General features: G+C 40.5%; 1 protein-coding gene across 4 annotated transcripts in view; it reads left to right on the plus strand.

The window, feature by feature from the left end:
- Positions 1 to 15,316, plus strand: part of SMARCA2 (SWI/SNF related, matrix associated, actin dependent regulator of chromatin, subfamily a, member 2) — a 145,916-nt gene extending 130,600 nt beyond the window's left edge. For all 4 annotated transcript variants that reach the window (XM_054987638.1, XM_054987637.1, XM_054987640.1 and 1 more), the window contains 5 exons: positions 7,918 to 8,023; positions 9,278 to 9,379; positions 11,642 to 11,771; positions 12,525 to 12,667; positions 14,418 to 15,316. In XM_054987638.1, the coding sequence (XP_054843613.1) occupies positions 7,918 to 8,023; positions 9,278 to 9,379; positions 11,642 to 11,771; positions 12,525 to 12,667; positions 14,418 to 14,453 (517 nt within the window). In that variant the 3' untranslated portion in view covers positions 14,454 to 15,316. The remainder of the gene's footprint in view (positions 1 to 7,917; positions 8,024 to 9,277; positions 9,380 to 11,641; positions 11,772 to 12,524; positions 12,668 to 14,417) is intronic.
- The last annotated feature ends 8,689 nt before the right edge of the window (positions 15,317 to 24,005 follow it).

Here is a 24,005-nt window from a genome sequence, read left to right on the forward strand (position 1 = left end):
GACCTACAACTAACCTTTCTTTTAAAAAACCTTTTAAAAGTCTCACTTCACAACCCTCTCAGGATACCCAAAAAGTACACCCAAACACCACTAGGGAATTTAAACTAAACTGAACCACGTACCCCAGCAAACATCCCTTCCCCAAAGAACAACCTTGTACCAACAATTGAACATCAAACCAAATTTATGGCAACAGAAAACAGAACCTAACCAAAAAACACCAAGCAGAAAATAGTGAACACTATAAAGAAAAAGCATCCCAAGCCCCATCAACAAGGGAAAACAGCCCCCCCCCACCAGCAAAAAAAGGTGAATTTAATAAAATTAATTGGACCTATAACAACAAACATCAAAAATCACCCACAACAGGATAAAACAAGACCCCCCCCCCAGAAGAACAAGCAGCAAAATGAATTGTAACCAACTTCAAACCAACCCCCCCTACACAAGCATAAGCCCAATCAAAGCACACACCCCTGCAACAAAAAAGTTTTTAAAATGCAAAGCAAAAAAAAAACCCTTTTCTCCCCCCCTCCCCGAAACCTATCCCTCCCAAACCCCAGGCCAAACCCTCCCTCCAAAGAGAGAAGAAAAACCTCAATGAGTCTATGACTCTCACACCAGCCAGCAGCTGGAAGGAACCCACTGAGCAGCAGGATCCAGTCACAGTCTATGTCAAGTCCAAAGCAGGCCAGACCACAAAGAAAGAGTCCAAAGCCAGCAGCAGGCAAGGTTTCAGATCTCTCTAGGCAGCCAGAGCATACAAAATGGAGTCTGCCCAAAGGCAAGCCTACCTATTTAACTCCTTGCAGGGCGCTTTTAAAAAGGCACTCTCCTTTTAGAGAATCCCATTGGCCAGAGAAGGAGAGCACCTCCATGGATTGGCCACTCACTTCTTCTCCCTTCTGCCTCACACCCCTCTCTCTTCTCCCTCCTCCCATCTGGTAAAAAAGGAGAGAAACTCATTTGCTGTTCCTTAGCTAGTAGCCCAGCTACTATTACTGAAGTTTATCAAATTATCCCAATTGAATTCAGTAAATTTGAGTTCAGGAATACCAAATCTGATTTGGTATTCCCTTTTGAGATCAATAACATCAAATTTTACTGAATCAGGTAAAATTTGGTATTTTTAAAGGAATATTGAATATTAAAGGAATATTGAACCCAAATTGCACATTACTACTAGAGACTATGATGGTTTAATACAGCTGGTTCTGTAATGAACAAGGGATTGTTGTGCGTTACAGGTGACAGTGACTAGGTCATATAGGAGTGACTATGGACGCTATGTCATCTTAGCACCCCTGAGAGTTTCAGTGACTAGTACAAAGGTGTAAAACTAACCTCTTCAAAGCCTTAGCTGTCAAATAAAGAGGGACAGTGGCTGGAGGTGGCAGGGCTTAAGGAAGAAGGTTTCTTATACTACCCTGCCAAAATAGAATGTATAACCAATTAAACATGGATCTCCTTTGGATAACATAGCCTGTTTAGTTATAGATGCAGCAATTTTGACCTTCTATCAAGATCTTTAATGGAAAAGAATTCTAGAGCTAGCTACCAACTGAAATTTGGTCAACGCCATTAATAGCATTGTGATTCTTTACCACAGGGGGTTTTAGTGGGAGGATCTTGCAGAACAACATCCTAAATAGTGCTGCCTCTGCTACATAGTTGCCTTCTCCCCAGCTGCTGCTGTAGATCCCAGACAATAGTCACTTTATTCTTACATTGGAGGGAAGAAATGTGGTTACTTAAATGTTGTTACTTCCAGAAACAGAGCATTCTGATCAGTCCTTACTGTGTATATGTGTATGTGTGGAAATAGCTAAAAGTTTGGGTGGGGGGAGAGGCAGATTCTTTCTTCCTTTTTTTCCTGTGATCTAGAACACACTTCATTGAGGTTACATATTACTAGGAAAGATTGATGTTGGACGTGCTGTCTTTGAGGGAAGGCCATCTTTCACTGCTAATCTCATTGCTGATCCAACTGTTTTAATTGTAAAGAATAATAATAATAATATTTGATTTATATCCCTTCAGGACAGCTTAATGCCCACTCAGAGCGGTTTACAAAGTATGTTATCCCCACAACAAAAAACCCTGTGAGGTGAGTGGGGCTGAGAGAGCTCCAAAGAGCTGTGACTAGCCCAAGGTCACCCAGCTGGCTTCAAGTGGAGGAGTGGGGAATCAAACCCGGCTCTCCAGATTAGAGTCCTGCGCCAAACTGGTTCTACAGTGTTATGTTAGTTGTAAATGTAGACCATTCATATAAGTAGTAATTTGTGCAAATGAGCCAGCAGAAGGTTATATACAAAATGTTTAAGGACCTGATCTCGTAGGTTATCTTTTAAAAGATGATACCATGCAGACCTGTGTACATGCACATGAAAATTAGATGTGAATGAAACTCATTCTGTGCTGCTGATAAGTAGTAACAAGGTTCTTACTGTGGGATTTATACTAGTTTCTATGAAAATAGAATTTTGCCCATTGCATTTCTTAAGACTACTATAGGAAAGGGCAAGTGCTGTTTATCTGTGAATCTGTGGTCAAAATTTTCCAAAGGTACTGGGTGGTATGCAAGTGTAGTGGAATAACTTGAATAAAAACAAACAATATCTGACAATTAATTCCTGCATTATAATCATAATCAATAGATCTAATTCTCAATGTGGCCAAATTGTGGATACTTAAATCTGGAGACTGGGGACATGAACAAGACAAGACAGATCTTCTTACAAATCTGAGGAAAGCCCCAAGTTTGCAAAATAATCTGAAATCTTTAATAAAATACAGTCGGGAGTTTAAAACACCCAAAATAATACAAGCAGCACCTGTAGCCTTAAGAAACCAATATAGTGGCCACAATAATATTGCTAGCATACAAGGCTTGGTTTCTGTCAGTAAAAGACAGAGGGAGGGGAGCAAGGTGCTTTACAGGGCTGCTTTGTCTTGTGATGGGGGACTTAATGTGGGTCAGGCCCACCAGCAACTGTGCTACCACGATTGCACGACTCAACTTGGACAAGTCACCCAGGCCTGGCTGCTACTGTTCAACAGCATCGACCCAACAAAAGCCAGTGGTATATAATGGTTAGAGTGCTAGACTAGGCTCTGGGAGACCCATGTTTGAATCACCACTCTGCCATGATGGAAGCTCACTAAACTTAAGCCAGTTAGATATTCTCAACATAACCTGCTTCACAGGGTTGTCGTGAGGATAAAATGGAGGAGAGGAGATGTGGGATATAAATAAAGTAATTAAATAATAAATGTAGCTGAAGATGGGGGTGGCAGATAAAAGATGGCTGGGTGGAAAGAAGAGAATGAAATAGGAAAGGGCGAGAAGGTATGAGGACTTTCAAGGAAGGGGAAAGAGGAAATAGTGACAGGGGAGAAATAGATGCCCCCAGCAAGTCCTTGTGGTTTCCCCATTTGTTCTAATTAGTGAAGGGAATTAAGTTTCTGTAGTCTAAAAGGCGATCTCTGAGTTTAATTTGGTTTGCAGTCCTAAACACAGGGATTAACAGAGCAGTCCTAAGCAGAGAGACCTTTCTAAGTTTAGGATTCCACTGTAAATCAGGTTGAAGAACCAAGGTGTTGATTCTTACTTTTAAAGCCCTGAGCGGGTTGGGACCGGCATATCTTCGGGAACGCCTCTCCCTGTATGTTCCCCGGAGACTGCTTCGATCAGCGGATAAATGTTTACTGGTGGTCCCCGGCCCTAAGGAAACCCGCCTCGCTTCAACCAGGGCCAGGGCCAGGGCCTTTTCAGTCCTGGCCCCAGCCTGGTGGAACACTCTGTCAATGGAGACCTGGGCCCAGCAGGACATATTATCGTTCCGCTGGGCCTGTAAGACAGAGCTGTTCCGCCAGGCGTTCGGTGACTGAAGGGGGCGGTGCCATGTCGGCCTCCCACCTTTGGTTCTCCCCACCATTGCACCTTAATGTATTTGGTTAATTTATTTTATTGTTGTTTATTGTATGTTGATTTTAGAATTGCTGTTTTCTTGTTTTTATTGATTTTAACTGTTGTTCACCGCCCAGAGCCCCTAAGGATGGGCAGTTTATAAATCGAAATAATAATGATGATGATGATGATGATGATGCAGCAATCAGACTTACTTCTGTATAAACAGCTTAATAATGTTATGTGTATTAGCTGTATCTCTTACTACCCTGTCCTTGGTGTACCAGTCCATTATTGTTTGTAGTATCTGCCAAATGAAGTGAGATTTGATTCTCAAAAGCTTATACCCTGGAAAAAAATTTTGGTATTTAAGGTGCTACTGGACTCAGATTTTGTTCTGTCAAATATGTTATCACCAAAAAATAACTGAAATTTCAGAGTAGTTTCCATTTCTTTTGCTACATTGTTATGCTAACAACAAAGGTTAAAGGGGGACTTGAATTAAAAAATAATAATAATAAAAGGAAAAACTGAAAATCTGCCCATAGCTGCTACTATAAATTTTAATAGGTTATTGTTTATATTGATTGCCTTTGATGAAAAGCAGTGAAGTTGCAGGTCTTTGTTACAGACAAATTACCTCATACAGAAGTTTGCAAAGGATAGTGGAAATTTCATTTGTTTGGGCTTATAGTTTAAATGCTGAGCAAGCATCTTTATTAATTTTAGTACAAGGATAAAAGTATTTGTTGATGAGGGATATAATTATTTAGACATGAAAAGAAACTTCCGCAGGTAAAATGAGGTAAAAGTTCCATATTACTTTTGAACAGAAACATACACACTATTCTAGTGCTTCCCTTTGGAATGCAAGATTCATAGTTTCACAACAGCAAAACTACCCTCCGGCTAAACTTCTTGAGCTGAAGTTCCCGTAGGGATCATCTTTGTCTCTTTCATTCCTGGCCTCTTAGCTTCGTGGTTAGGAACGGTAGGTCAGGTTTTATACATTGAATATTCTTTTTAATCATGGAATGTCTGCTGGAATTGACTTCGTTTCCTTACCATAACACACGCTACTGCATTTGCTGCTTTGTTAAGCATGCATGAAGAACAAGGATCCACTCCTCTGTGGAAATGCTCCAATAGACACCTTCTAGATAAAGTTTCTATCTACTCTACTTTTGCCCTTCAGACAGAGCTTGGGACTTTTCCTGTCAACATAACAGATTGGGAAGTTGAAAGGCAGGGTTCCAAAGCCTTTTTCAGAATTCCTACTTGTACTGGAGATGTCTGTCATTTTGACAAGAGTGTCGTTTGATTACAACATTGTTGGTTATGCCACACCATAGCTGCTGATTGCTATTTAAGCAGAATTTACACCTGAATATGCATGACATTTTAAAAAGATATGTGAAACACGTAGATGAAGCAAACTTAGACCGTTTTTCAACTTTATATGTGATTTCAGTTCAGAATTTGAGTTTTGTGGTTGTAGAATGTAGGCTTCTAGAGCTCTATCTTTAGAAGATACAAGCCTTGATACAAATGTGGCAAAAGCATAATTATGTAAATTGGAACAAACAAGCACTGGGTAGCAAATTGGTGGAATCACTTTCTTCAGAATTCGTTTGCTCCTGTGAGCAAAGGCAACACATCCAGTGCAATCCTAACCAAAGTTATTCCAGATTTTGTATAGCAACTTGCTGAGATAGGTGTTCTACTGTGTAGATGGGCATGCAGTAAGATTGCCCCTTTGCCTTGTAATGTAAAGATATACAAGATTCAGGGCACTCATTTGGGGAGGCTTCAAGTCTCCAAGGGTGCTGATACAGCTGCTGTAGTACAAGGTTAAGATCTGGGCTACTAATGTTAAAATCAGGATGCTGATTTTAACCCCCTTGTGGGGGTAGAGCTACCCCCTTGTGGGGGTAGAGCTATCCTGCTCTCTCCCACTTTCTGCTTGCACTGCATATGAATTGCAACTTTACACATATACATGCTGTTTTCAGATAGCATTTTAACTACTGTTTAATATATGTGGTGCCAGCTCAGTGCTGTACAGCATATACAAGTGACCTGCATTCTAGAGGAGTCCATACTATATTTTTCATTTAGAACAGGAAAAGGCAACATGCTGTGAAGTGTCTAAAAATCCATAATTAAAATCATTATAGCTTCTTCCTTTCAAAGACAATCTTATCAAATGAGTCCACCAAAGAAACTCGAACACTTTCTTGTGGTCTAGTTTATCTAATGTTAAATTGATGAATGACTAAGTGTTGCTCAGTTTTTCTAGTAAAGGAAGACTAGAAATTCTTCTGGCTGCACAATGCCCAGAGAATTTAACCTGTAAAATAAATGTACATCTTAAATCATAAAATAAATTGCTTGTTCATGCCACTGGGAATGGCTTTTCATGTTAATATTCTTAAAACACACCCTCTGTTTTTGAAATAAGATAGATTCATCACCTGCCAAGGTAGAATGAAAAAAAGATTTTCTTTTTAAAAAAATGCTATCTGTTTTTATTTGCTTACATGTGAAAAAAACAGCACTGAGCCAGTGCGGTCATAGTAGTGAGGTGCCACTCATCTTTTGGTAGATTCTACTAATTTATGCAGGTCCTATTGCTCTTCAGCATATAACCTGCTAGTTGCTAGGCAACCAGAAGAGGAAAAAGCGTGCATGCTTTTCATGTTTGGTAGATGTCTCATTTATTCCTTTAAGATTTGTATAATACTAACAACATAGATAAAAACCAGATCGCATATTCATAAATAATAATTTGCTTTTAGCATACCTTCAGTTTTAACCATCACAGCCTTTTTTGTTAGAAAAGGAAAATTTAGTATTATTTGTTTTTTATTATATCCATTTACAGGACACACATGCACAAAAGGACTAAGGAATTGAATCCTTCTATATAAAGGAGGAGGGGGGTGGTATGGATAAAACTCAGTACTGTGCAGCTGCTATAGGAATGTTAGCAAAACTGTCTGCTGTGTATTGTGTGAGGACTATCCCAGCCTATTTATGTTCTTATACACCATTGCCCTTTAATTAGTCCATATTCTTCCCAGAGAAAGGTTAAAGTGATAGTGTTGTGTTTCCCCAATTAGAAGAGTGGGTGAAGGTCAAATTCACAACTGCCCTTTTTTTCTTTTCTTTTTTTTAAAATGGTAACTTCTTATAAAGTGCATGCAAGGTAGCACTCCACAGCTTGAATAGCCACAATTTGAAGCCTGTGGCTAATTTTCAGCGATCTTGTACCTGTTTTTAAATGGCAAATGTACAGGTGGGGGGCAGGTAGAGAGGCAGCTTACGTGTATTGTTCACCCCACTGTGTCTGAGCAGCAAGGGACCAGTTTAACAAGGAAGTGACCTGAGGTTGACCTGTTCAGGAATAAATAAGCCATGGACTGGTGTCACACAGTCCATGTGACAATCCATGTATAATATGCATGCATTATGTCTGCAAATATGGGCAGAAGCAGTGGAATTGCTGTTTATAAAAGTGTGATGCTGCTGCTAAAATTGTGAAAATGTTCAGCATGCATTTAAGCTCTGTCATATGGCAGCTCACAGCTGTATGTTGCTCCTGGACAATTTTTTATGAAATTCAAAGTGAGCATTTTTCTCTCTAAGGCATAAATCCAAGATGTCAGCTGTAAATGCTGTGGCAGAAGAATCTGCCAAGGCAGCTTTCTAAATGCCAAAACAACAGGAGTTCCCTTTTTGAATAGTGATGGCAGTAGAGACTTTTTAGAATTTTTCAAAAGCTGTGTTTTGCATTTGGCCTACTGTTAGCAGTTTCCGAAAGAGGACAAGTGTTGAATGGGACTGTAGTAAATTTCCAGATTCTTACTAGTATATTCCCAGTGTTATCTTCCTTGCTAATTATCTCTATTTATGAAAGCATGGATGTAGATGGATGCTTTCTGTCTGAGGTAAAATCCTCAATGGAGTTATGAAGATACTTTGCATTTTTTTGTCTTTATTAACAGTTCTGGACGACAGTTAAGTGAGGTCTTCATCCAGCTGCCTTCCAGGAAAGAATATCCTGAGTACTATGAGTTAATTAGAAAGCCAGTGGACTTCAAAAAAATAAAGGTGAGCATCATTTCTGGTACTTGTGAATGCACTTTCCAGCATCAGCGCAAATGATCATATTTGGATTCTACACTCTTGCACCCCATTGTAAATATAAAATACTATGTGTTGTGAATCTTCCGCGTGTGTAATACTTCACTGTCAGCAGTTTATTTTAAACAAATTCTTCAGAGTACAAACTAATCTGTCAGCAATACAGCTGTGTGAACTCTGGAAGTTTGCTCAACAGTGGCAGGTTATCTGTAATAGAACCTAAGATTTCAAGGAAAGCTTTATTATGTTTACAAAAGCTCAGTTTGCAGAACATGAAACTCAGAAACATCTGGAAAGAGACTTTACTGGAGCTGTTTACAAATATATGGTGGGCACATTCATCTGAGGCTAGTTTGAACAATCTGCTTTTTTCTACCACAGCACGTGTGTGCGATAATAGTAGCTATTTCTCTTTCCAGAAAGGTTTCCCGCCCTCTGGTGGAGGCAGGGGATCCCCAACTGGCATTTCCCCCAACCACTTAGAGCAATAGCAGAAGTAAAATAAAAACTGGCCGATGATGTGACATCACTTCCAAATCTAGAAGTGACATCAGACCTCCATTAATTGCTAAAAACTATGTGACCATAGAGTTTTGGACAATTCCTGATTATGTCACTTCTGGATGTCATGCTGTCACCCAATTGCGGCCTCTCATGTCCCCAACAGTTCCCCCTCTCCCCAGTCTCCCACTGGTTGCTGAGCCTGGAGCCCTACTCTCCAGAGACACACACACAAAATTGCAGTTCTTTAAGCAGCATTAATAAATGTGACATATGTGCTACTGTAGTCTACATTACGGTGGCTATTATCATGGCTCTTATATTTGCAGACTTATTATAACAAAATGTTGTTGAGCCCATAGCTGCATTAAAATACATGTTTGTGAATTAGCCTTTTATCGGCCAAAGTGGCTGTTGGTTTTTTATTGGCCACAGTACTCAGTTTCCATTCCTACAGTGAAACTGAAAGAGCTGAAATTGACATAACTTCTATCCCTGTTATCTAGCAGTTCCACTCATCATATGGACTGCTTTTATTCTGTTTTGATCTTTTGTCTAAATGTGCTTTTTATGTTTATACTATATAATAAACTTAAATTAAAAGAGTAATAGCACTTACTTTTATTTCTGATCTAATTTGTTATGCTCAGTATTGCAGCATGTTGTTAATACACTTCCTGTATTTTCCAATTTTAATCTCTTTAAAAATGTACACGTTAGGAAAGAATTCGTAACCATAAATATCGCAGTCTAGGTGACCTGGAGAAGGACATCAATTTGTTGTGTCTCAATGCTCAGACTTTCAACTTGGAAGGATCACAGGTCTGCTTCAAATTATTTATCTTTGGTAATTAGGAATATTGATGCATGCTTTTTCAGTAAATAGCACAGTGTATAATGTGGATGAACATTTTGTATTGATCACTGAGAATTCTGTTACATGAAACGTTTTGCTAAAGCCGTAAATCCAACTTGTTTGAGTTAGCTGTTAATTTCACCTAGAGGATGCTAGTGTCCATGGATAATCCTGATGGCTCTCTGATCCTTGTTCTGCAATGCGTTTACCAGTATCTATAGTAGATCTCTGCATTAGTTCATTTTAGCCTATGTAACGAGAAATTACTAGCCCTCTCCAAATGTTGCATTGGTGTTCTGTACATGTGGGATGGGAGCCCACGAGCTGTGCATTTTGGGATCATGATATGTGTGATTGCTGTATATTGTGCATAGTGCAGCATATGGATTTTCCACACGAGTGCAGCTTCTATTCGTGCGAATGTATCCTTCTAACCTACCTCACCTCCATGTCCTACATCATAATATTATTTTGATGATAAAAGTGGTAAGGAAGGAACCATGTACACACACCCTAAACTCATTGAAAGAAGGGTCAAATAAAAATAATTTGCATTTTGCTCAAATAGATATAAAATTTAATAATAATAATAGCAACAACAACATTCAATTTATATACCGCCCTTCAGGACAACTTAACGCCCACTCAGAGCGGTTTACAAAGTAGGTCATTATTATCCTCACAACAAACACCCTGTGAGGTGGGTTGGGCTGAGAGAGCTCCAGAGAGCCGTGACTAGCCCAAGGTCACCCAGCTGGCTTCAAGTGGAGGAGTGAGGAATCAAACCCAGCTCTCCAGATTAGAGTCCCGCACTCTTAACCACTTTGATCTCAGTAATATTGAGGTGGATGCTACTCTCATCATAAAAACATAGAGCTGAAAGGGACTGGAAGGGTCATCTAGTCCAGTCCTCTGCACAATGCAGGAAATCCACAGCTGTCTCCCCCGCTCACTCCCCCAGTGACCCCTGCTGTACGCCCAGAGGAAGGGAAGAAACCTATCTTACCACTCTACTGAGTAAAGTTTTTAAGCCTTCTTTCAATCGAAGAAGCCTTCCTTCAAGTTAAGTCGCTCTTCCATTGGAGGAAGACTCACTTAAGCTGGGGGTCTGCTACTTGGATGATCAATACCATTCATTATGCTGTGTCTTGTGAAATGAACTGATCAACAGAGAAGGTCGCTTGTCCCTCATAGTCATTCACTTCAGAAGGTGGAAGAGCTCTGAGCAGGCTCTCTGAAAGTTAACCACCTCAGTTGATTGCAGGTATTTATGGGGACAGGAATCTTTTTAAACATCCTGGTCCTAGGCCATTTAGAGCTTTAAAGGTAATAACTAGCAGTTCAACAGTGCTGGTCTTTGCTGTGGTGCTATCACTGATTCATCCAGGCCTGGCCAGCCTTGTTCTCCCCCAGGTCAGGTGGAGCAGGTAGGCCAGTGACCATAATGGTCACTGATCCTCCCCTGATCACTGATGCCGTTTCATGTGCCCAATATTTTTATCCATGCTTAAGTGTCTCCACACTTAAGCATGGATACAATAGATAACAGTAACTAAGTTTCCATTTGTTAAACCTGGTTGTGAGGGACTGTGGTTAGTGTTAATGATGGCTACTACCAACTCTTTACCGTGAGTAAAGCCACTGGGGAAAGCATAGAGAGAACTGCATATGGAAGAAAGGAATGTGTGATTCCATGGCTTGTTGCTCATTGGGAGAGCTCTAAACATGATTAGAGATTGGGGTCTTTTTGTCTGTACGATAGTTCAGAGCTTCTTACCACAGGTATCCATTTTTAGCAAACATGGGCTGTTTCATTTTTTATGTTAATAATTAGCACCAGATTAGAGAAATTTGTTTCTGCTTGATATATTGTTAGGTTGCAATATAAATCTTATTTAGAACTTTCAATTGAAAACTCAGATATTAGTAATAAAACGTTAAATAATTAAAATGTAAGAGTAGGTGGTGCTTCAAAGTCTGAAAATTAATATGACAAAGAGCTTTATTTTTGTGCTGGGTTGTCATTGAAGCATTTTCCCCCTTCATTTATTGCATGAAAAATTAACATTGGCATTTCCTGTAAAATTCATGCAACAAGACTTATGACTTGTAATGGGGGAGAAAAGCCATGCTCTCTGTGGGTTTGCATAGAAAATAGAGTTCCACGCTGTGAATTTTTGATGAAGCACAGCTTGCAATTCTGATGCAGGTTTGCTTTCATGCTACAGATCTACGAGGATTCCATTGTTCTCCAGTCAGTGTTCAAAAGTGCACGGCAAAAGCTTGCCAAAGAAGATGAAAGTGAAGAAGAAAGTAATGAGGAGGAGGAAGATGAGGAAGACGAGTCAGAGTCAGAATGTAAGTTACGTTCCTTTAAAACTGTGTAAGTGAAATAGGTCTGATTTGGTATTCAGCCCTTTTTTTTTTTTGCCGGGATGGAAACATGACTTGATGCTGGCATTTTGTAAATGACAGCAGGTATTCTGGCCTGATTGTATCATTCCTGGCCTTATCCTGAAGTACATTTTAGAGAAAACTATATTATGTGTACCCTTTTAAACATTTTATTCTTGTTGTTTTTCAAGTGATTGTGGAGTAGAATTCCTGTTTCTCAAACTTTCTCTTGGCCAAATAATTTCAAATTGATCATTGACCAGAGAGCCGGTTTAGTGGTTACAAGCGTGGGACTCTAATCTGGAGAGCCGGGTTTGATTCCCCACTCCTCCGCTTGAAGCCAGCTGGGTGACCTTGGGTCAGTCACAGCTTCTAGGAGCTCTCTCAGCCCCACCCACCTCACAGGGTGTTTTGTTGTGGGGATAATAATGACATACTTTGTAAACTGCTCTGAGTGGGTGTTAAGTCATCCTGAAGGGCAGTATGTAAATCAAATGTTGTTGTTGTTGTTGTTATGTATTTTATTTCAAATACATTTTGAAATTTTAGTAGTCTCCTTTGTAATTTTGTCTGCATGCCCAAATTTCATTGTAAGGAATGCCACGGGGATCCTTTGCAGGATGAGCTGTCTGTATGACTTCTTAGTTGTTGTTAATGGCTGAGAAAATGTAAACATTGCTTGTGGCCACCAAATTCTTCCCAATTTTTGTTTTCCAGCCAAATCTGTGAAAGTAAAAATCAAGCTCAACAAAAAAGATGAAAAAAACCGAGACAAAGGAAAAGGCAAGAAGCGGCAAAGCCGGGTAAAAGCCAAACCAGTTGTGAGCGATGATGACAGTGATGAGGATCAAGAAGAAAATGTATGTTTTGCTTACACAGGCAGTAAATGTATTCACAGTGGTCTTCCCTGTATGTGCCATTCATTGCCACCATTGCTGTATTGACCAGATTCTGCATGTTAAAGCTTTGAAGATGAATACAAATCCAGAATTCTAGGACAGCAAGAGATTTGTCAAGTTGTACAGCCTGATCTCCTCCTGTTAATTAATTTGGAGGACTTGGGCTTATGGTGGAATCCAGAGAACAGCACAGTTGGTTCTGAGCACTCAAAGAGACTTTGGGCTTATGCTTCTCAAAAACAGTCCCCCTTTTCCACAATACAAATTGCTCTTGAAACCAATGGACATTTCTAAGCCTGTTTGCAAAATGCCAGAAGAATCTGGATATCAGCATCCCAGTAAGCATGCTGAACTTCACTGTCTCCTAGCCATCTAAAATTAAGTACCAAGATTAATTTGTGTATGTGTAGCAGCAAAAGAAATTTGTTGTGATAAATTTCATTCAAAAGAACCACATGACTACTGGAGTATGCACAACTCAGATTTGGACTTCATTTTCCTGAACACCATAGGCATATGGGCAAACTGCTTTTGAAGTCAAGAAAAATTTCAGTAGCTGTTTGTGGCAGGGAATCTTGCTCTTCAAATAAATTAAATGAAGAGAAATAAGGTACACACACACCTTGGGTGGACCAAAGGTAGTCCTTCAGATCTCAGCCAACTTTTGTTTTACTTGTCTTTATAAATACCCCAACTGAAATCCTATGCAAACTTAACTGGGGTAATGCCATTGAATCAAGCGGGACTTGGTTTTAACTAAAAACACATAAGATCAAGCTACATATGCTACACAACTATAATATAGAGCATATTCATGCTTCCATTCGTGTTACGGTTAGTAAAACAAACTTCAGAGATGGTTCTTTCAATAAATGTATTATGACCTACTAGGCCAAAGTTACTTTTCAGTTTTAACAAGCATCCAAATCTAAAAGAATGAGTTGCTATGCCATCATTAGACTCTCATTGTTTTCACTCTTCTCTTTCTTCTGAAGTCTGGTCCACATACTACACTTGCTCTCTGTGTGGGCAGGTGTGCTCACATTCAAAGCAGTTCAGCACCTTTTTCCTCCCATGCCAATAGCCAAAATAAGTGCTTTTAGTGGCAAAGGGAAATCTACCCCATTTGTATAGTGAGTGGCTGCCTAGCAGTGGACTTCTAAATGGTAACTGTCCACACATGGACTCTCCAGGTGATGGACATATGCTTGCCCAGAGTTTCACAGAGGGGAGCATAAAATGCCTGTATATGACTTTATATGGAATTAGTCCAGTAACTGCAGTCTACAAATGGAAGCAGTTTTCATCTTGTAGATCAGATATATAAGGTATACAGAAACCTCCTGTTGGAGGCAATCCAGCAGTTCCATAATTCATGTGAAACACCAAGCACAGTCCCATTCCCATGTGAAAACCTGTATTTAGGCTTGTATATTATGCACAGTGTATCCAGAGTCATATGCATAACTTTTTGCTACTCCCACAGTTCTCAGCCTTGGTTCAAATGTGTGCCTGCTCATTAGGGGGCTTAAGTGAACAGTTAAATGATTTCTTTGCTTTTATTTCAGTGGGAATTGCATGCCCAGTTTTCTCTGGATTTAATCTTATTTCTTTATTTTAGTTCTAATATAAGTCTTTAAATAGTTTCTCTGTTTCATTCTTGCCCCCAAAACTAACCTCTACCATTTTTTCTCCTGCCTGTCACATCTAGGACCAGTCAGAAGCAAGTGGCAGTGATGACGAGTGATACAGACGGTCAAGTTTTCTGAATTTAGAACCTTCTTCCCTTCTCTCATTTTACACTCAGTGGATTCATTTGTCAGATAGACATCTGGGTGCTTCTGTATTTTCATCATCTATAAACTAGCTTTAGGGTAGTGCCAGACAAACATAGGATATCATGGTGTAAAAAGAAAGGAAAAAATGTAACATACTGTGACCAAATGGGCCTCAAAAATAAAATAAGAAAAGGGTAAGGGAAAAAAGCTTTTGATGGGGAAAAAAAACATGGGTTGATAGTATATTTCTATGGGTTGGGTTTAGCTTACTAATGGTTTGACTGTTCCTGGTTTCAATATTTGATTAGATGCTATCAGTTTGCATCAAAAAGATTTTAAAAATGTCTTTTGTAGCATTGCTAACCAGGAGAAGCCATTAAAAGCAACTGGTGATTTTATTTTTCATCAGGCAGTTTTCAAGTTTTATTAGTTCTGTATTTGTTTTTTTCACTGTGGTACACATACGCAGTTTTGTTTAAGAGCTTCTAAATGTACAGTAGGTAGAATTTACCCTGTCCTGTCCCATTCATTGCTTCACTTTATGCTCAGTGATCTCTTGGGAAAAATATGCTTTTTGAACTGCATACAAGAAATGTATGTTTACTGTAAACTTTGCTTTTTTTCTTGATTTTAAAAAGTTGAGTTTAAAAATGCTATTGAATATTGCAATCTATATAGTATAATGAATGGCTTCTTTCATCAGATTATCTTTTGTGTTACCAATGTGATTTGCCACCTTTCCCCAAAGTGTACTTAATCTTTGCTTTCTTTGCACAATGTCTTTGGTTGCAAGTCATAAGCCTGAGGCAAATAAAATTCCAGTAATTTTGAAGGATGTGTGATTAATGTTCTTCTAACAGAAAAAGCCCTGATGATTTTAGCCCCTTTTGCTACCACTCATGGATACTCTTGAGAGAAAACATTTTGTCTGTGATATAATATAGCATAATAACATTCGATTTTTATATACCACCCATCAGGACAACAATGCCACACTCAGAGTTGTTTACAAAGTGTGTTGTTATTCTCACAACAAGCACTCTATGAGGTGGGTGGAGCTGAGAGAGCTCTGACTGACCGAAGGTCACCCAGCTAGCTTCAAGTGGAGGAGTGGGGAGTCAAACCCGGCTCTACAGATTAAGAGTCCTGCTGCTCTTAACCACTACACCAAACTGGCTATATGAATGACATAAACATTACTTAAATAACCTACTTTATCAACAAAGAATATCCAGAGGACTGCTTAATGCATCTATCCTAGATTAAATACAGTATTACATATAAGCAAGAGGCTCTAAAAATAGATTTTACATGAAGTTTTCTGCCACCAACATGAATGTTGATTAAAACTATGCAAAAACCATTTGTTTTAAGTAAAATGTGAGCTGCTACTAGAATATTGATCTTTAAATGATAAGACATTATTCATGACTTGACTGGTGATGGGTTGTACCAGTCGTACTACAGCTATTTTTTTAAAGAAATACCTGTCTAAAAGGTAAGTCTCTCCTTTATTCCTTTCTCTAGGAAGTGTTAGTACTGGGAGGAAGAAAGAGAAAAGAGACTGGCTGGTCTCCTAGTTTTCTGAGCTACTTGCAAGATTTGCTACTTCTACTTGCAGAAAATATATGTTAATATGCTTGGATCAGGTGTGCATTATTTCAGTTTCCTCTAAGTGGAGATCCTTTGCCACAGGTGATGAGGAAAGTTAAGGGAGACACCATAGCTAACAACATATTCATACTCCTTGTTGCATTTATATATTTTATCTTGCTTTTCTCCCCAATGGGGATCCAAAGCAGCTTACAATTAAAAAAAATTAAATTGAAGTTGGAGTTCCATTTGATTGATTTGTTTATTTAAAATATATATCACCTTTCCACCCAAATAGGCAGCAAGGCAGCAAACATAAAGCATAAAAACAAGAAAGATAACAAAATTACTAAGCTAGAATGACATCATATCACCACTACTAGCTTACAAAAAGAGTCCTACTGATCTGATGAAGAGTCAATCCTGTTTCTAATAGTGAGCTGCCAAATGGCTTTGAGAAGTCCACTAGGAAAGCATGAATGCCACAGTCATCTACCATAGTTTCTCCCTGCCATATTCAGAAATATTCTGCCTCTGAACTCAGGTGCTGTTTATTTTGGTGGTGCTTCTCTACCCGCATTGGAATAATCAGTCTCTAACCTGTTCACAAATAAATGGCAGCTTACCGTATTTTAATTTCTGGGTGACTCTGATTCTACCATTTGTTGCAGGAAACCAATTTCTGATTTAATGTTGCTCAGAGTTGTTCTGCCACAAAGGCCATTTCTCTGATAAGTCCCTTACACTCTTGTCTTCTGACACTGTTCATTTCCCCGAACATATAATTAAAGGCCACAAGTATAATGTGGAATGTCCCAAACTCCCCTCTGAGTCCCACTGTCGAACAGCCCATTCTTCCTCAAGCCCCAACTATTCCCCAGCACACAGCTGTCTCTAACAGAAATTGCTGTATAGCATATCAGTATGTTTAGAGATTCTAAACTGGAATCCAAGAGTAGCTGGACTGTGGATATTGCATTACTTATTACTTACTAACTGACATTGTGCACAGATATAGACCATGGGAAGAAAATACTGCTTTGTGGGATGAAGCCTCCTGCCACACTTTGAACTGGGGCCAGATTTGTATAGAAACTCTGATCTGACCCAACATCGTGGAAAGACATGCCAACAAAGTGCAGATAGATATCTGAAGAAGAGAGCTGTGACTCACAAAAGCTCATATCCTATCACAAAATTTGTTTGTCTTACAGATTCTACTGGACTCTTTCTCTTTTCTACCAAACATAGTTCAGGCATAGTGCTTAGTAAGTTGCCCAACTTCTGGTAAGGTATTGGAAGGCAATAGTATATAATACTAAGTATGTACATCAATATTGGCATCTGCATTCACCTGCAGCCCTGATCTAGATAGCCCAGGTAGGCCTTTGTTAGTAATTGAATGGGAGACCTCCAAGGAAGGCCTGGGTGGTAGAAGCAGGCATCAGCGAAGCACTTCTGTTGATCTCTTGAAAACCCCAGCAGGGCTAGCCATAAGTAAGCTGTGACTTGATGTTGCTTTCCACCATTCATTTGCAGCTCAAGTATAGACAAAGCTGCCAGGTTTAGCTCCATCCAAATGCAGGAAATGGAAAGGGCAGAACAAGATTCTGTTCTCACTGCCATGCATGACGACACAAAACACACATGCCTCCTTTTGTCTCCTAATGTTATGATAGTGCCAACCACCTCGTCCCTTCTCACTTAATAGATGGCTGGGAGTGTTAGAATGGACAGTGTTGACCACCTGTTAAGCATGGCTTATCCTAGACACACACCATCTGGATGTATCTTTTGGCATACCCAGTCGGGCAAGTCTGTTGTCACAGTCACATTGAATTGGAGCACTGATCTGCAGGGCTTCTAGGTAGTTTCCTTGTTTGCTTTGGCACTGGACAACTTTTGAGGAAAGTTCTAGAAGAATACAGATCACACAATCCAGCCTGGAAATGGCTGCCTGCATGCTTCCTCCACCAGTTCAAACAGCAATTCCAATGAGCCATTTGAAGCCAGGTAAATGCTACATAAGCAAAAATAAAATAGCACAGTCTTCTTTGTGCCATAGCCCCCTCCCCATAGTGTCTGCTATTTACCAGTAAAATCTATTGGGATATTTATTAGTGGATTTTGTGGTTTCTTGTTGAATTTGGCCCCTGAGTGATTGTCAGCTGATTCTCAGGAAGCTGCTGGTGGATATATGCTCTGATAAAAGATACAGGCTGCACAGATAGAACGATGTAATTTACTAGTAAGCTGTGGGGTTGTTGATCTAAATAAATCTAGAAAAGAAACTCTTAAAAGCTCTATACTTATAAAAGCAAGTGGTTTTAAAATTAAGTACAAACTTTAATGAACAAAGAGGATAGAGTTTAAAATACTTTCTCCCTAGTTCTCCTTTCCTAAATTGTAACCTAAATAGTGAAAGCGCAAGAGAGATTAAACGGATCTATCAGAACACAGTTTAAAATACTTTTTTAATATATTTTATCTTAAGTGCTGTTGTATTGTTTGAGGTGTTCTTTGCCTTGAGGACCCTTAGTTGGGTGGAAAGGCAGCATAGAAATGTTTTGAATAAAGTTGGGAGGGAGTAAAGCAGATGCAACTTAATGCTATTAATATATGTTTAAATTGTGTTCCAGTTTGTATAGCACATGAAGGGGCTAAGTGGCAATCAGCACAATCTTGCTAAACAGAAACAAACTTATCTGGACAGCTTTTGCCACCTTCTTTCCATTAGGTGGAGTCATAACACTTTCTGGTCTCTTCCATGTCAGGATTATGGGAGATGTTTTTACTAAAATTCCCTTTCCATTTTTTCCTCTCCTTGTCTCCCCCACCCTCACCTCACCATTTTCTATAAACATTATTTGCTTTCCTCTGCCTATAAATGAACCTGTAAACAGATTGTGAAGACCTTGGGGGAGTGCGTGTCCTGTATGTTCCCTTGCAGAGCCGGAAAGGAAATAGGCCACAGTACATTTGCATGGAAGTGGAAGCTTAGACCTCAATCTACTTGAGTGCTTCAACCTTTGTTTGCTGATGCCCATGATCTTGATGCAAAGCACAGACCTTGCCTCTCTTCAATTAAAACAAAAGAAAACCAACCAAGTGCTTGAAGGATTTGCCTTTCAGAGACATACTTGGTTCTGAATTTAGGGGAGGTTTCAACTGGCTCTGAATGACCACAGAATTTTTCCAGTCTTTACCCCCACCCCCACCCCCTCTTCATTCTCAGAAAAACCATCTTCCTTTTCATGTAAGAGTCCTATGAGTTTTGCTCGGGCTTATCTTTGCTAAGTGTTCACCTTCCATTTAAATGAATAGCAAAGTGCTCACTAATTTTAATGTAGCTCAGTCTTCTAACTACTGTTTTATAATCAAAGTAGAATGTCTAAGTTTGCATGAGGATCACTGAGTCAAATAAGCTGTGACCACATGTGCTGCTACTGAATGGTGTTTCTGCTGACCTAATTGTATTGATTTATTAAATCAAACTATGTTGGTTTAACATGCTATTTGCATAATGCATTCTGATAGCAGAAAATTTATCCTTCCAGATTGTGAAATTTCAGTTATTGACTTGCCGTAAACCATACTCCATGACTAAAGCTGTGTGAGTTTTGCAATTCCATGCAAATAAAAAATTTATTATTAGTGAAGGCATTCAACATTTTTAGTCACAGTTTCCACTGAAAAAACACCACGTTTCTAACGAAGCAGAAGTTGGTTCCCAGTTCCTTATTCGCAGTTCCTTATTCCTTATTCGTTATTCGCAAAGCCAAAGAAAAATATTGTGGGAAAACTGAAAAGCTCTAAACTCCGAAATGAAGTTTGCAGGAACACATATTATACACCTCCATATTCAGAAGACTCAGCAATCTAAGTGGACCTATACTGGGTCATCCTATAAAACCCAGATCTTGAGTAAACAGCTTCAAAATAGGATGCCCCCAGAACAATTCAATAAGAAGAAAGGGGCGGCAGCTGCAGCAAAAAAAATTTGGATCACCCCAAATCACACAGATCTGAACTCCAGAGATTGTCCCCTACAAGAGGACATGTGCTGGTGCTGATTCAGTCTCTGGATCTGGACCTAAGGCCTCCTATGTGGCCTGCCTGGAAAAAACTTGTATTAGGCATTGCTGTGAATAAGGAAGTGGGGAACTATAAGCCCCCGGCAACCCCAAATAATCTTTGGATCACCCCAAATCACCCAGCCCTTAACTCCAGAGACTGTCCCCTTCAAGAGGACATGTGCAGGTGCTGATCCAGTCTCTGGTTCTGGACCTAAGGCCTCGAATGTGGCCTGCCTCCAAGCACCCAGTACTAGACATGGCTTTGAATAAGGAAGTGGAGAAAATAAAAGCCCCCTTCACCCCAGAATAATCTTTGGATCACCCCAAATCACACACCCCTGCACTCCAGAGACTATCCCCTACAAGAGGACATGTGCTGGTTCTGATCCAGTCTCTAGTTCCAGAGTTGAGGCCTACTATTTCACCTTTCTCTCAGAACCTTGTAGTTTATATTGCTGTGAATAAGGAACTCAGAAATATAACAGCCCTCGGCACCCCCAAATAATCTTTGGATCACCAGAAATCAAACAGACCTGGGTTCCAGAGACTGTTCCTCATAACAGGACATGTGCTGGTGCTGATCCAGTCTCTGGTTCTGAACCGAAGGCCTCGAATGTGGCCTGCTTCCAAGCACCCAGTATTAGATATGGCGTTGAATAAGGAAGTGGTGAAAATATAAGCCCCTTGCAACCCCAAATAATCTTTGGATCACCCCAAATCACAGACCCCTGAACTTGAGAGACTGTCCCCTACAAGAGGACATGTGCTGGTGCTGATCCAGTCTCTGCTTCCAGAGCTGAGGCCTCCTATTTGGCCTGTCTCCCAGAACGTTCTATCAGACACTGCTGTAAATAAGAAACTGGGGAAAATGAAAGCCCTCTATGCATCAAAACAATCTTTGGATCACCCCATCTCACACAGACCCGAACTCCAGAGACTGCCCTCTGCAAGAAAACGTGCTGGTTCTGATCCAGTCTCTACTTCTGGAGCTGAGGCATACTATTTCACCTTTCTCCCTGAACCTTATATTAGATGTTGCTGTCAATAAGGAAGTGAGAAACATAAACACCCTCTGCATCCCCAAATAATCTTTGGATCACCCCAAATCTCATAGAACTGAACTCCAGAGAGTGTCCCCTACAAGAAGACGTGCTGATTCTGATCCAGTCTCTGGTTCTGGACCGAAGGCCTCGAATGTGGCCTGCCTGCAAGAATCTTGTATTATACATTGCTTTGAATACGGAAGTGGCAAAAATATAAGCCTCCCTGCATCCCAAATAATCTTTGGATCACCCCAAATCACAAACCCCTGAACTCCAGAGACTGTCCCCTACAAAAGGATATGTGCTGGTTCTGATCCAGTCTCTGGTTCTGGACCTAAGGCCTCCTATGTGGCTTGCCTGGAAAAAACTTGTATTAGATATTGCTTTGAATAAGAACGTGGGGGAAAGTGGTGGAAATATAAGCGCTCTGCCCCCCAAAGTGGTTCTGGTGCTGTAAGCTCCCTTTTCCGCTGCCTCCAAGAAGCTTGTATTTGGAACAGTTTCTCTCTCAAAGCAGCACAGGTCTCGGGTCTGCTGAGATTTGGAGCCTGGACTAGAGTGTTAATTTTTATGCCCTTTCCTATTATTCCCATTAAGATATACTGTAAAACCAGCGCATGTCCTTTTGTAGGGGACAGTCTCTGGAGTTCAGGGGTGTGTGATTTCGGGTGATCCAAAGATTATTTGGGGGTGCCGGGAGCTTATATTTTCACCACTTCCTTATTCAAAGCCATGACTAATACTGGGTGCTTGGAGACAGCCCACATTCGAGGCCTTAGGTCCAGAACCAGAGACTGGATCAGCACCACCACATGTCCTCTTGTAGGGGACAGTCTCGGGAGTTCAGGGGTGTGTGATTTGGGGTGATCCAAAGATTATTTGAGGTTGCAGGGGGCTTATATTTTCACCACTTCCTTATTCAAAGCCATGTCTAATTCAGGGGACTTGAAGACAGGCCACATTCGAGGCCTTAGGCCCAGAACCAGAAAGTGGATCAGCACCAGCACATGTCCTCTTGTAGGGGACAGTCTCTGGAGTTCAGGAGTGTGTGATTTGAGATGATCCAAAGATTATTTGGGGTTGCAGGGGGCTTATATTTTCACCACTTGCTTATTCAAAGCTGTGTCTAATTCAGGGTGCTTGGAGACAGGCCACATTCGAGGCCTTAGGTCCAGATCCAGAGACTGGATCAGCACCAGCACATGTCCGCTTGTAGGGGACAGTCTCTGGAGTTCAGGGGTGTGTGATTTGGAGTGATCCAACGATTATTTGGGGGTGCCGGGAGCTTATATTTTCACCACTTCCTTATTCAAAGCCATGACTAATACTGGGTGCTTGGAGACAGCCCACATTCGAGGCCTTAGGTCCAGAACCAGAGACTGGATCAGCACCACCACATGTCCTCTTGTAGGGGACAGTCTCGGGAGTTCAGGGGTGTGTGATTTGGGGTGATCCAAAGATTATTTGAGGTTGCAGGGGGCTTATATTTTCACCACTTCCTTATTCAAAGCCATGTCTAATTCAGGGGACTTGAAGACAGGCCACATTCGAGGCCTTAGGCCCAGAACCAGAAAGTGGATCAGCACCAGCACATGTCCTCTTGTAGGGGACAGTCTCTGGAGTTCAGGAGTGTGTGATTTGAGATGATCCAAAGATTATTTGGGGTTGCAGGGGGCTTATATTTTCACCACTTGCTTATTCAAAGCTGTGTCTAATTCAGGGTGCTTGGAGACAGGCCACATTAGAGGCCTTAGGTCCAGATCCAGAGACTGGATCAGCACCAGCACATGACCTCTTGTAGGAGACAGTCTCTGGAGTTCAGGGGTGTGTGATTTGGAGTGATCCAAAGATTGTTTTGTGTTTCAGAGGGCTTATATTTTCACTACTTCCTTATTCAAAGCCATGTCTAATTCAGGGTGGTTGGAGACAGGCCACATTCGAGGCCTCAGGCCCAGAACCAGAGACTGGATCAGCACCAGCACATGTCCGCTTGTAGGGGACAGTCTCTGGAGTTCAGGGGTGTGTGATTTGGAGTGATCCAACGATTGTTTTGGGTTTCAGAGAGCTTATAGTTCCCCACTTCCTCAAGAAATGCCAGTACCACAGAAAACAGTGGGAAGCATTACAAACAATGCAGTACTAGACTTCAGAAGTGAAAACACTAAAGTGGCACACTTTTATTAACACTTTCCCTGCCAAAAGTCTTCCAGAACACCATTGAACGGGCTGGAAAGGGCACTAAAGAAATGCTGTTACCACAAAAAGCAGTGGATTGTGTTAAAGACACTCCAGAACAATATTTTAGAAAACACTGAAGTAGCATGCCTTTATTGACCCTTTCACTGCTAAAATGCTCCTGGAACAGAACAAAACAGGCTGAAACAGGCACTAAAGAAACACCAGTACCACAAAAAACAGTGGGAAGCAATACAGACACTGCAGAAAACAAGATTTTAGAAGTGAAAACACTGAACTGATACACTTTTATTATCCCTTTCCCTGCCAAAAGGCTTCTGGAACACCACAGAACAGACACTAAAGAAATGCTATTACCACAAAAAGAAGTGGGAAGCATTGCATACACCAGAGAATCAGTTTTTAGAAATGAAAACACTGAAGAGGTATGCTTTTATTAACCCTTTCCTTGCCAAAATGCTCCAGGAAGAGCACAAAACAGGCCGGAACAGACACTAAAGAAAAGCCAGTACCACAAAAAACAGTAGGAAACATTACAGACAGTGCAGAACAAGATTTTAGAAGTGCAAGTACTCAAGTGGCATGCTTTTATTAACCCGTTATCTGCCAAAGT

The sequence above is a fragment of the Eublepharis macularius genome, chromosome 8 (genome assembly GCF_028583425.1).
Source record: "Eublepharis macularius isolate TG4126 chromosome 8, MPM_Emac_v1.0, whole genome shotgun sequence".
In the NCBI taxonomy this organism is placed as follows: Eukaryota; Metazoa; Chordata; class Lepidosauria; order Squamata; family Eublepharidae; genus Eublepharis; species Eublepharis macularius.